Source organism: Leptinotarsa decemlineata, unplaced genomic scaffold (assembly GCF_025532065.1).
Source record: "Leptinotarsa decemlineata unplaced genomic scaffold, Ldec_3_MD MMD2_P_RNA_scaffold_5, whole genome shotgun sequence".
NCBI classification, from domain to species: domain Eukaryota; kingdom Metazoa; phylum Arthropoda; class Insecta; order Coleoptera; family Chrysomelidae; genus Leptinotarsa; species Leptinotarsa decemlineata.
Genome location: NW_027412532.1, coordinates 7,744,363 through 7,759,514, shown reverse-complemented (window position 1 = coordinate 7,759,514; position 15,152 = coordinate 7,744,363). Strand labels below are relative to the sequence as shown.

Genomic DNA, 15,152 nt, shown 5'->3' with positions numbered 1-15,152 from the left:
ATTTGTTTGGACTCATTATGTCCAAGGTAATTGACTATGCGTAATGATATTAGAATTCATCATTCACTTACGGTAACATGCAAATTGTTTACGAACTTGAAATACTGTGTTGTGAAATATTATTAAATATGACTCCATTTATTGTTAGAATAATAATCAATTTTAAAGTCACAAAAATATTCATTCGAAATCGGCAACATGAAATATTCTCAAACCTATGAAAAATCAGTGAGTTGAATTGATAATCAATTAACTGTTTTGTGACTTTTATATATCACATAGCATTGGCAATATATTTATTATCGAACAGATGTATTGAAATTACAAAAATTCAACTCTGCTCCTCTTGATACAGAAGTAACGGAAAAACGGCGGTATAGTAATTTTAGAAAATGATAACAACGAACGTAAATTTTGAAACAGAACTTGGAATATTTATGTTTAGAGGGAATTTTCGAAAGCCCTGGAATGAAAATACAAAAAACTGCGCCTTCTACAGAGTTTTTCATCCCGGCTTCACAAAGGCTGATCTTTACAAGTAGTTATTGTTGGTCCCCCTCCATAATCTTCTTACATCTACGCTGATATAGATAGATCTTTATTGTCTAAAATGTAATTCAATTTGTCGACAAAGGGTGTCATGTTTATAAATACATAAAATGTTAAAAAAATATAAAATGTTGTTTTTTTGTAAAGACTATAAAGTATTCACAGAAATACAGTGAAGTTTAAAAATAACAGACAAAAAAATAATCAAAAATATCAAAGATAAGAAAAAATGTATAAATATGTTATCGATCACTTGGTGATCGAAACACGTGTCGAAGTGTTAAAAATAACGAATTGGTGTTGGGAAATAACTCCCATAATATTCCTTAATTGATGTAATTTTTTTTGGTAGATGATTATATATTTGTCTGCTTCTATAGATTTGAAACTGCTTGGTCAGAGATGATGGGGGTAATGGAAGGGCAAGTTTTTTATTGCTACACGTAGATCTTTCTGTATGGCTTTCAAACTTTTCTTTATGTTTATGAAGTAAGCAGACAGTCTCTATAATGAATATTTCAAATATCGATAATATTTTATTTCTGCGGAAAAGTGGCCTACACGAGTCACGCATCTTCAATTTGAATATTATTCTCAAAACTATTTTCTGGATAACGAATATACTCTGCATCAAAATCTGGCTGCCTGAGCCCCAGAAAAAAATTCCATACCGGAGATGACTCTCCATGAGAGAATAGTATACATTTATTGCTGCTGAAAATCCGAGTTCACGAGATATGACATTTAAGGCAAAGCAATCAGAGGATAATTTTTTTAAAGCAGTAATTTGCGTATCAAATTTTAAATTACTGTCAATGAATACATCAAGAAATTTAATTACAGGCTTAATTTCAATCAAGTGTTCACCTAGTATTACTTGTTCTAAGTCCCACTTGAATGTTATCAGATTTGTTTTAGAAATATTTATCGATAGCATATATTCGATTCATACCATTTTTTAATTTTTTCCAAATCTGAGTGGACATACCGAGTCAACGTGTCAGGTTCTTTATTACGCCAAAGTACGGTAGTGTCATCCGCAAACAAGGTAAATGCTCCAGATATATCAAGTTTTACCATGTCCTTAATATATAGCAAGAATAAAATTGGGCCTATGACTGACCCCTGAGGAACTTCGCGTACAATTTTTCCACTATCAGAAGGGTTGTATCTCAATTGTTATTTTTTGACTTTTACCAGTGATAATAATAGATCTGAACCATTCTAAAGCTGTTTCCCGGATTCCATGATGGAAGAGTTTTTGCAGCAGTATTTCATGTTCCACGCAATCAAAAGCCTCAGAAAGATCCGCCGCCGCCACTTCATCATTTAGGGTCATGAAGACGTTTTCGAGGAAATGAAAGATGGCGTCATTCGTGTTTTTATTGTGTCGGAAGCCAAAATGCACGGGAGCTATAATTTTATGTTTTTACAAGAAACCCACTATCCTACTCTTGACTAGTTTTTCAATGATTTTTGATAACGTTGATAAAATTGAGATCGGTTTGAAATTGCTGGGGTCATCAATGGCACCTCCTTTGTAAAGGAGGAATCCATATTGCCTTCAGCCGTTGTTTTGTTATACATCAACCACCTGTTATACATCAATTGTTTGCTGATTATTGAGAAGAATCTTGAACTTTAATTAATATTAGACAAAAAAATAATTTAAAAAAAATTCAATAGTTTTATTCTAAAGACACATATTGATGTAAATGTACTGAAAGCTAAAAATTAATTAAGTAGGTACCAGTTTGACCAATGTGTTCTGTTTGGCAACGTATCGTTCGTTTCACCTATTTACAGTCGCTATAATCATCCTACCCAAAAGAGTAATCGCAATGTAGTGGATAATTTTGAGTGAGTCCACCAGTCCAGTAAAAGATCGACCAACACCCGTATGTCGACAAAACGCAAGATCTGCCTAAAATATCGCCGCTGTCTGTGAGAGTGTGCAGGAGAATCCGATCCGATTTCGTGCGGTTGACCATAATTTGGCGAATTTTGCGTCGTGGCTTGGGCCTGCATCCATAGGTCGACGTTTGCCATCTTATTTTGGCCTGAATTGGATGATCTGGTTGCTACGGCATGTGCTTGCTACGTGACACACAGCTCATGCCACACTGGAAATTCTGTACAAGCAATTTGAGGGTATACTCATCTCATGTGGAGGTGATGTGAATTGGCCACCAAGATCGCGTGATTTGACCCCCTTGTGGGGTTTTCTTGAGTCGCAGGAATATGCGAATAAACCACAAACCACAGCGTTGTTATATTCCACACACGTAATGACATCAATAGGTCTTTCAAACGATTAAAAAATGTCAATGATATCTCACGCACACTTTGTTTCATTTAAATTTCTAGATAGGAAGCGCTTCAATGTAAATTTTTTGTTGAAGGAACTTAAATACATGTAACCACTTACATGATAAAAACTACAAGGTTATCGATCCCTGTCGTGTGACCAGTACAATGACTTCTTTCAAATGATCCTGTCTCGGTTTGATGACTGAACAATTTTAATGATTGCATGATCTCAAACACGCACGATCTGTATTACCAAAAAGGCCTTCATAAAACTAACAAGGAGCTTTCTTTGATTTATCGTCGCATTATACGATTTCAGCAAAAAGTTCTACTTACGGACTTATATGGAAAGCGCAGATGCGATTTAAGTTATGCCAATGACATTTCATGGCCATCTTTGACGACAAAAATAAAGCCACAACGGCTATTTTCGAATACAATAGAACAATGGAGTGTTCACCAAGCACACGTGTTGACATTGATACATTTTTTAAGATTAACAAACCAAAGCCCATGTTATCAACTCTTCCTTCAAGATATGCGCTTGTTAAACCTAATTGAAGATAAGTGGGTAATTTTCTGTACATTTTTCAACAATGAAGATGAAGAAAAATAACAGTTTCTGTCCAGAATATTAACGGAATATGACTATGGTGAAGTTTCTATTTATTATATTTAACATCTTAGCTACAATATTTGCCAGTTTTCCAGAAAATTACTTTGAACAATATTTCCAAATTATAGCCCAGTTAATGTGAGTGTTTGGGTCAATATTAAATATTAGTTTATTTAAAAAATCCGTTCTTATGAGTCTACTTGGAACTGCAATTAAATAATAATAATGATAATGAAGGTATTTTATTAATTTTCAGTTATATTCATACATGTGAACAAAAAAAAAGTAAATGGGCGAGATTCAGAATGGTAATCGGCATCGGAAGGTGCAGACTGACATCTGTTCTTCCACCTAACTCAAAACAGACTACTAAATTGCAAATCAGAACAAACACAAAAAACATTGATTACCTTCAAATGCACCTACCTTACAAGGAATATAAACATTGCCATCACTGAATTAATACATCTCAGTTCAAATTGAAGATAAAGATTAGTCAAAGAAGCAAACATAATTTTTTTAAACATTGTAAGAGTGGTAAAAATTAACAGAATTCAAAAAATAAAAATAGAACTTACTATCTATCGAGAAATCTAATGATACGCGTCCGGAAAGTCGATAACGAGAGTTCTTTCAACTCTGGTGGTATTTTATTCATATATTTGGTGATGTGATAGGAAAATGAACGTCTGTAAAATTCTGTGTGAAATATTGGGGGAGTAAGCAAACTTTTTCGTCTAATTAAATTATTATGTTCATCAGAGCGAAATGTTATCTTATTTTACGAATAGGGGGGTTTTGGTATTTTAAAACTTTGTAAAAGACCTTCGATCACTCATATTAAGCCATTTGTTTGTTTTCAATATGTATGAAATCCTATCGTATTTTATGATGCGATAGATTAACCTCACACAACTATTTTGGAGCTGTTGAATTCGTATGATGTCAATGGAGTTTACACAAGAAGCGTAAAGAAGATCGCAGTAATTCAACCTGGATAAAACTAAAGAGTCACATAGTAAACTTTTAATTATTTTATTAAATAAATGTCTATTTTGATAAATCAGTTTGAGATTACAGTATGCTTTTTGTAGACTTGTGCTGATATGACAAGAAAATCTCAAATATTGGTCACTCCACAAACCCAGATTCTTAACTTTATTAGAAAGTGTTGAAGGACCCCCTCCAATCTGAATGCTATCAAAGTAGTTTGCAATAAATTCTTTTCTTGCATTCTTGCATTTGAGTTCAGTTTTAGGCATTGATTATTAGAAAATTGCTCAATATTATATAGATCAAAATTAAAAGCACTATGCCTGAGAGTATTCTTCAGGTTTGAATGACAAATATAATGGGTAATGTCCCTCCTGATGAAAATCAAGTAGTTTCCATAAAAGAGCTCTTAAACAACGCATTTTAAACTTATCATTTCAACCTTTTTCTTTAAAAAATTATTTAAATACTCAAAAAAGAAGAATGAAATAATGCATTCAACATTTAAAGGGATTCGTTTCTATTTCACCACTTGGCAACATCGGTTATATTGACAATGGACAATATAGGACAATATAGGACAATGAATCTGTTACCTGTATGAGACAAACAAAGATGACATATTTCAGAGGCGTGCTGTTCTGTTTACTTACGTTCTGAGTTCCGAGACATTCTGTGACATATTACATTTTGTCCACCCAACCTATCTTCCTCTATATAAATAAATAACAAAACAACTGTTGTTTATGTGGCTTGTAGAGGTGGTATTACACTATAATTTATATTTTGCCTTAATTGTTGATTTATAAAGATATTTTTCCTTTTTTTAAAGTAGAATATCTAGGTACGTATTAATTATTTCAACTTGATATAGGCGCTGTTGCCAATACGTGAATTAGAAACAAATCCCTTCAAAAATTAAAACCCAACATTTGAAACATCAATTTGAATACTTTTTCGAAGTGAATTTGAAAAGCTCATAAATTAAACTCAACTTTATTTTGTTCAAACTTGAATTTGCTGTAATAACCCAAATTGAGGAACAATCCCCATTGTGTATCATCAGCGTAATAGTGCTGCGTGTATGATAGAAAAGGCTTAGGAAAATTGCAAGTATATAGACTGAAGAGTAGGGACCCCAATACTGATCCTTGTGGTACTCCCCAATCGATTTTTTTTTATTTAGAAAATTTTCCTCCATATAGTACTGCCTAAGTTCTATCGCTTAAATAGCGGGATAGAAGTTTGGTAGCTTTTCTGGTGATTCCTACAAAATAAAAATGGCTTGTGATATTCTGCGATTGAGAGTATCAAATGCCTTAGAATAATCTAGTAATATCAAAACAGATACTTTTCTTTTATCAGTAGCATCGATTATGTCATCAGTGATTTTCAGAAGAGCCGAAGTGCAGCTATAACTTGGCCTAAAACCAGATTGGTTATTTTGAATAATATCGTTTTTCGAATACAGTGAATACTTATTCATTTCAATCAAAATAAGCACCATTTGAATCAGTGCACTTTTACTGAAGTAACACATGTCGAGTAATTCCGTTAGCATAAAAAATATTTGCTCGGGATTCAATGAAGTCGACGAAGGCCATTTTTGTCTAGTCCTGATTGGAGAAGGTTCTACCGGTGGGAAAAGATGTTAGTCAGTTGGCGAGAGGTCTGGGAAGTATGGTGGTGTAGGCAGAACTTGAACTAGACGATGAATTCAACATGTGGACGGGCGAGGTCGTGAAGGAGGATCGGACCTCTTCTGTTGACCACTGCCGGCTGCTGCTGACGCAATTTTTGGTAGATTTCGTCGATTTCTCTCCTCTGTTGTGATGGTTTGGCCCCGTTGCAAAAAGTTATAGTGAATCACATCAACCGCTGACCACCAAACAGAAATCATGTTTTTTTTCGGTTAGTTTTCGCCATTGGAAAGTGCCTGGATGGCTCATCGGTGTCCAACAGCCGCTCCGAACGTCTCCTGTTGTCATAGATGATCACACGTGACGATGCGATCTAAAGAAGGATAGTTTTGGTTGCGCAAAGGCAAAGCAGAATACACCGACAAATTCTGTCGTTCGTTCAAATCGAGGGGCACCCACTTTTTGACCTTCTTGACCTTTCCAATACTTTTTAAACCAGCAAAAAAAGCATGGGAGTTGACGCCCAGTTTTTCCGCCAACCCACGCACCGTTTGTGATGGATCAGTCTTCACCAGGGTCTTCATATCCTTGTCCTGGGTTACTGTAGTTCAACCAAAAAAGCTCCGGAACTGAACTCAGCAAACCAACGTCGAACAGTGCGTTCATTAACACTTCGAGTATCATTGCCAAATGCCTGCTTAATTTTTTTGGCTATTTCGGCAGAGCTTTGGTCCAGTTTGAATTTGTAGAGAAAAATTGGCCAAACATCGCTTAACGACATCATACAGTAATAAGCTAAAGTGAGTCAAAACACTGAAATTTAAAAAAAAAAAAAAAGCATCAATTAATAGAATACAAAATTCTCTATCGATCAGTTTATGCCACCACGACACAATAGACTAAATATTCATGGAGATATGAAGCTACAAAAACACATGAATTTGAAACGGGCAACATTAATATCCACTCAAAATATCTTAAGACAACAGTAATGTGTTTATTTATTTTCAAACGGTTAAAACCTCATTACATGAAAATAATTATTCTTATAAAAATGTCAATCCAGTCTAACTAAATCATAAATAGATGTTTGCAGTATACGTGAATACAGTTACATTGTATCTACGAGTAGTTACTACATGAAGCCGAATGGAAGGAAAAAACATAGTTATTCTAAACTTGGAAAGTCTTTTTTTACACCACTATTAACTTGTTTGGGAGGTTGAACAAAGTTGATATCTAACATTAACAGGAAGTTGTTTGTTATTTTAATCATTGTAATGATAGTTGAACAGTTATTTGTTGATAGATATGGTATATCAAAGAATTGAATGAGTTTTGTTGTTCTTTTGGGAATTCTCTCTTTCAGTGAAGTTTTGAGATTGGGACAGTTATAATTTTTTTTAAATATTTTATAACACATTAACACTATACTTGCCTGTCTTCTAGTTTTTAGACTGGGTATTTCAGATGCATTTCGTAGGGCTACTGTTCTAATTGTATTATAATCCGGTTATACTTTATATTTTTTGTAAAAGAAAAATCTCAGAAATCGGTTTTGAATTTTTTCTAATGTAATTTTATGAACAATATAGGAAGGATGCTATACTACAGCCCCATATTTGAGTTTAGGTCTGACCAAACTATTATAAAGTGTAATAATCACTTTCATATCATTGAAATGTGTACTTTGTCTCATTACGAATCTCATAATTTTTAGTTCCTGAGATGCTATGTAATCCAAATGGGGTTTACACGAGAGTGTGGAGTTATAGTATTTATAGTATATACCTAAACCTTTGACAGTCTCAACCCTGTATAATTCAATACCATTCATTGAGTAATTGTATAGTGTCTTATTTAGTTTTCGGGTACATGACAGGACAGAACATTTGGTTATATGGAACGGAAGATCATTTTTCACACTCCATCGATAAACACTATTGATGTCCTTTTGTAGTTTGACACAATCTTGTAAATTTTCGATCTGTCTATAAAATTTGAGGTCATCTGCGAATAAGAGACACTCAGAGTACTTTATATTTTGAGTTAGATGATTAATGAATATAAGAAAAATTAATGGACCCAAGTTTGATCCTTGAGGGACTCCAGAGTTTGCGCGACATTTCCCTTGTACAATTACCTGCATATTTGACTCTGAAGTGTCGGTTATTCAAATACGATGCCAGCAATTTGAGTGCTTGAGTATCAGCGCCATTTTTATGTAACTTTTCCAGTATCACATCATGATTTTATCGACTTTATCGAATGCTTTTTGAAAACCTGTATAAATAACATCGACCTGTTTATTGTTATCTAGATGGTTGAGGACATGAGTTGAGTTGAATTGAGTTGTTGTCATCACGAATGTTTTCGCCAAAACCCCTCAACACTTTTATATAGATTATCTGTTCAAACAGTTTCGCAATTGCACACAACACTCTTATTGGCCTATATTTTTCAATATCAGAGACTCTGCCAGACTTATGGATAGGTGTCACTTATGCTTCCTTCTATAAGTCTGGAAACCTATTTGACGTATCAAAAAATTTGCATCTTATTTCTCATGACTTATCCTTGGAGTCTGTTTACAATCGTGGAATGTCTGTACTTTCATTGTTTGAACGTTTTTGTGGCAAACGGAAATAATAAAGCAATATCAGTTTGGTTATGTTAAACACGTTATATTAAACACAATGGAAAAGATTTTTGACTTCAAGTAACTCGACATTGGCATTCCATACATTTTTCATCAAGTGCGAATTTATTTGAGTGGCTTTGATATGCAAATGTTCTTGCCAATGACATCTTGATAACATATTCGCGCATTGTACGTTTCTTTCATGGGAAGAATTTCTACCGATGATGGCGCTACTCAAATACCTAACAGCTCATCGGAATAACTGAATGTTAAACATAGGATATGTTAATTGTTTTAAGGTTTTTTGTATTATGAGTTATTTAGTTTTCTATCTATCTCTCTCTTTTTCAATGGACGTGGCTTTCCACTTGTGCGCATTTGGCCAGGCTCCTCTTATCAGTAATTGACAGGAGCAAAGCTGCCACCGTATTTTTTTATGAAGAACACTTCTTCTTTTTCAAGTCGACTCTTTCTCGGGAGACCTTCGGGTTTTCTAAATTCACACACATGGCCTCCTTTACGTGGTTATCTGAATCACACGGCCTGGATACCGGCGTGAATCCGCCCTGGATACCGGCATGAATAAAGGGAGCCCTCACTTTATATTTTTGTTGAATTTTCACATAATAATGACTTTGCACAATGGACAATCACAACACAAAAAGAAGCCCCGCGAAAGCACATAGCATCATATTTTTTTTGTGGACGGTTGTTATCGTCACCTCCGTCCATTACCACGAACCCCTGTTATTCAATTGTGAATTTTTGAGAGTAATGTTTCAGTGCGTTTATTATAGACATGAGAAACAAATGCATATATAGGAAAAATTAATCACTTTCATTCATGCGAAGCACAAGAAACCACAACACAATACATAAAAACAACTGACAGAACCTTGTTTTATCATCTGGCTTGGTTTGAATATGCCCGGTAGATGTCGTACCTGAACGATGAACTTCCCAATTGAAAACACAAATACCTTCAGTATCTATCAAATTCTAGTTTAGGATATGGTTGTCAAATATTAGTAATAGGAATAGGTAACAAAAATCTATACACAAAAGTTACTCAGATTCCGGATTAGGATTAGAACATCTGGCGTAAGATGATTAAAACTTTCAGTCACCATCTCCTGATGATGCTAACTTGGTTCGCGAAAGTTGCATCAAGAGACTGACTTTTTGTTGTTGTGTGGAAAATTTGGGACTTTTTTTTTGAAGATACACAAAATATGATCAGATATAGTTTATTCAAAGCCCGAAGAAAGTTTTTTAGTGAAAATTCTGATGTGGTCCTCAAATCTCAAGTCATCATTTATGATATTACCCACGAATTTGGTGCTTAATTTATTCTCGATAACACTTTCATTGATAGTACCTAATAGGAAAGTTATGAATAGAACCCCAAAAGGGTATCAATTTAGTTTTGTTGATATTTAAAGATAAGAAAATGATGGCACCAGTCCTTGATAATCCTGATATCTAAAGGAATAACCTTGTGGAGATCTGGGGTATTTTTACTGTGCCATAGTATTGTGGTATCATCTGTGAATTACGTGAACTTTCCCTATATATTTGACGATGTCAGATCATTTATATACAAAAAAAATATAATGGGGCCAAGAACAGACCCTTGAGGGCCTTCATTGTTTATACTAGCTGCAGTTGATAACGACTTAGGCATTTTAACTATTTGACTTCTCCCGGTGAGGTAAGATTCAAATCACTTAAAAGTTATTTCATTAGTGCCCTAATGAAATATCTTGCCTGAGCAGTATTCCATGATTTACACAATCGAATGCTTTGGATAAATCACTTGGGGATATCTGTTTGTGTGATTCTCAAATATCATTTTGTCTGTGATTTTGTTCGACTATTTTGGAGTGACGCTTAAGAATGAATTTGTGACATTATACGAAACAAATTTGGAATCAGGTGACAGTTGAATACTGGAGATGTTTCTAATAAGTACCTGTGAGTGCTAGGTACTGAAAGAAGATGAGAAGTTTGTGTTGTTTTTATAGAATATGCCAGGAATTAAAAAAATTCATAAGATGGTTCTGTTGGGAACGATACTACTGGTCTGATGATGTTTAAGAAGTTTGATGTCTGAGTATAGTTGTGGAGTCTGTGTGTTAGATATAAGGCATTTGAATATAATATTCAGGTTTGATGATGGTGGTAACTTGTTGGATGAAATTTTTTTACCATGGCTTGAAATTTATTTGTGGGATCTTTTGGTAAAATCACAGAATTCCTGGATTGTATGAAATCACAAGTTTTGTTAATTTAGATGTAATTTGATATTAATTTATCATTCTTGTATCACACATTTTCATTTCGTTTTACATGGTTACCAATTTTAGTGTTTTATAAATAGAAAAAAGTTACAAAATGATAAAAAACATGTTCCTTGTACATTTTTGAAAAGATTTACCTTTTGTTTAATTAATTCTCACCTTGGAGTTTCTATAGAAACGAAACCAGAAGTAGTTGAATGTTTCAACTCGTTTTTCAGATGGTTTGATTAATAACAAATTTGAATTTTTATGGCTTGTCTGTTCACGGTTCAGTTTTATTTCTTAGAAATTGCAAGTATAGTATATCTTTCTCATCAAGACGTGTGTTTCCTAGTATGTTTACATAACTCTATTAAAATTTTTTTTTTCATTCCAATTCAAGCTTCCTTAGAACTCTACAAATTTTCCAAGCACTTTATTTGTGGTCTGTACTGATTCCACACATGGGTAATTGGGTAAATCAGGTCTTATTCCAGTAAGTAGCTAGACATGCACAGTAAAAATAAAAATCTCAAAGTGAAGAACATTATCTCGATTTGAAGAAATCTTACTCTCCTATATTCATGAAGAAATATTTTTTTAAACTGAGAAACATATTCTCTCAAGTTGAATTTAAATCATTATTTCAAATGGACTGGATAAACGCTTCTTTTACGTAAAAAAAATATTCTACCAAGATTGGCACATTAGCTCAAGAGAAGTAAGTATGCATGCATTCTTTACTCTGAGCAAAATTAATCTCGAAGCGAAACTGTTTTGGGTTTTGTAAGAATGGTATGTTTACTTGGAACATTATTTAAATGTCTCCGTATGAGAAATTAATTGTTTTCCTTTGAAGAGAAGCATTTTTCATTGAAACGTTTCTATTTGTATGAATAAAATAAAGTCATTTACTTCATCAATGATGAACTTATGCTTCTGTTTATAAACTGTCCCTCTCATGTGGATGCATTTAGTTACTTGAATCCAAAGTATCTCATCTGTAATATGAACAGCTATAAGTGGTAAGAAAAGAAATTAAATAATACATTACATATTATGATTGGTTTATTTGAAGCAATTGCAAATCATAAATATTATCCTGAAAAAGCATGTGATAAAAATCAAAACGCAATAGAGAACTAAATTTTCTTTGCTAATATTTGAATAAATATCATATTTCAACCGCATACTTTTGAGAGATCATAGAGTTATACAAATAACAGAAATAAATATTCAATAAGAAAACATATATAAAAAAGGGACATATTCTTGACAAATTGCAAATAAACAAATAAAATAAAATCGAAGCCTATAAACAACATTACAACTCAGACAAGGAAATGAATTAATTTATTAGTAATTTTACACAAATGAAGTAAATAACATTAAAAAAAATCGCTATCGTCGATCAAGTTCCGCATTCTGCTTTTGTTTATCCACAAGTGCCGGAACATCACTTGGATTCTGAAACGAAAGAAGATATCAGCACATCATCCTTAGCCACTATTTCAAATATATAGAAAGGTAAAAATATGAAAACAGCAGCCACTTAATCAAAAAATTTTTTTTTTAATAAAACACTGTTTAAGTGGGTTTATTCCGGTAACCAACCCAATTTTTGTTCGCATGCGAATGACAACCCTCAAAATTTCAAACTTGTCTGAGGTCTTATTATTTAACATACGATTCCTGGCAAGTTAAAAGGTATTTGATCAGAAATAAATAATCAATTCAAAAGCGTACCTCAAATCCCTTTGAAGTCTATACAGAAAAATTGCCTTTCAAAATAATACATTTGGAACCGTTATAGGAATTCAAAGCTTCGTGTGAGTATTATTAGAGTAGCAATGAAAAATATAAAATGTTTCATTAAAAAAATGTAACTCATGATCATACAAACATACTTAGGAATATGATTCGCTATTTATATAACAACATTCATTGTTTTCACGTTTTCGGAAATTCATATTTCATCTCTAGCGAGTTTGGTAATATTTCTACCTATTTCTTACATTCCTAAAGGAAATCTATCAAATAATTTCAAGCTGAGTAGTGTATATTCAATTTGTTCCCAATGAATAACATAAAAAACATTTCTGAAGTGATTACAGAAAGCAAAGACTTTTGGGAATTCAACAAATATTTATATGTTGAAATCAGAAAGTGGCTGTCACATATAGAAGCTTTTTATACCTACTGGTGCCTATTTTGGTATATTTTGTATTATAATTTATTGCCGAAGTACCTCTATCTTTTAATAAAAAATTAATTCGGTCTAAGGGAAAATCAAATTTTATTTAGAGAAAATGCTCTTATTTGAAACAAGATGAAATGTATGTTCAAAACAAGAGATTGGCAAATTTGAATCAACGTGGAGGATTTTTTAGTTTAAATTAATATACTTTGATTGCAGATCTCGGCAAATGTAATAATGCATGTGTGAAAAATTACGGAGCATTGGTATAATTTTCGCAAAATTAGGGCAAAATTAAGAGTTGCCGTAAAGTTTACTACTTTCTCTTCGGTACTACGTATACAACGCGGTATTTACCGATATAGCGGAGTTTTATCCAACTTCAATACTTACCCACGAAAATATCTTTCAACTGTGCAAGACCCCCCGGTCTTTTAAAAGATGTTCCATTATGGTAGATACAAAATAATCGGAAAGAAATTGCACTGCCTACAGACACATAAAACACTTCCTCCTCAAAATCGCAACACACCAACATCACTTTCCAACACATACTGGCGCGCACGCGATTCTTACAACGGAATTCCCCGCTCCCCTCTCACTCAAGAGGGTCATAGAAAGACCAGAGCACCACAGTTTTTTTCAAACTGAAATGAATGAAATACTTCTTTAAAAGAAACCCTGTTCATTCTATACTAAATTCCTGTTATTTTCAGTCGATCATAATATAGTTTTGTATGTAGATTCACAAAACTCTTTTTATAAACGAATTGAGTTATTTGTAGGGATACAGTATTAAATTGAAACAAACACTATGTGTTCAGATCAAGTTGATATTGCTCTCCTTTTGAAACAGTTTATTTTTCCCTTTAAATAGGTGGTGGATTTTGAGATGATATTATATTTTCTTGATTCAAAATAATTCATCTTCGCAATGATATAATCAAACGAATGATGTCGTTGAAAGGCCAAGATATTTGATTTCTTTGTTGAAAAAAGTGTGATTTTCTGGTGAAACATGGCGATGTTGGAATAAATAATAGAGATAAAAATTTAAAAGCAACCTATGATCTTCTTTTAAGGAAATACTTGTTAGTGTGTGTTTTTACCTCTTAGTAACCTTATGGTCTGCATGTAAAGTTAATTAAATATTGATTTTTTTTCCAGAGACACAAGTTGTATGCTCTGCGCTACTGGGCTTGCGAATGCCTCTGCCTCATAAACATCATCGTGCAGCTCTACCTCATGAACAAGTTCTTCGACGGAGAATTCCTTTCCTACGGCTGGAGAGTGATGAACTTCTCCGAAGAACCTCAAGAGGATAGAGTTGATCCTATGGTCTACGTCTTCCCAAGAGTCACGAAGTGCATCTTCCACAAATATGGTGCCTCCGGAACGATTCAGAAGCACGACAGTATGTGCATCCTTCCCTTGAATATCGTCAACGAGAAGACCTACATCTTCATTTGGTTCTGGTTCATGATCCTTGCGACCATGCTGACGGTGCTGATCATCTACAGAATCATTATCATCGCTTGCCCCTCGATGAGACCGAGGATCCTCCATGCCAAGAATAGGAGTATTCCAATCGAAGCCTGCCGGTCTCTTTGTAGTAAAGTGGATCTTGGCGACTGGTGGATTTTGCTCATGTTGGGAACCAATATGGATTCTATTATTTACAGAGAGCTCATTTCCGAACTGGTTAAAAAGATTGAGCCAACTAGCAGTGGTCGTTGAACTTTGTTGATAAGTTAGGTTATTTTACTTTGCCAATTTTTAAACAACATTATTTTCAAGTTTCATACTTCGCCTCGACAAACATAAGTTGAATTTACGTTCCCTCAAAGAGGTTCGTTCGTGAGGTGCATACAATTTAATAAGTGCGATTGTGATATATAGAAATTCTTTGCAATTCCTGATTCACTTA

General features: G+C 33.7%; 1 protein-coding gene across 1 annotated transcript in view; it reads left to right on the top strand.

Annotated features, from left to right (window-relative positions):
* Positions 1–15,152, top strand: part of ogre (optic ganglion reduced) — a 42,196-nt gene extending 27,044 nt beyond the window's left edge. Inside the window, exon 4 of the mRNA XM_074169443.1 lies at positions 14,393–15,152. Within this exon, the coding sequence (XP_074025544.1) occupies positions 14,393–14,962 (570 nt within the window). The 3' untranslated portion in view covers positions 14,963–15,152. The remainder of the gene's footprint in view (positions 1–14,392) is intronic.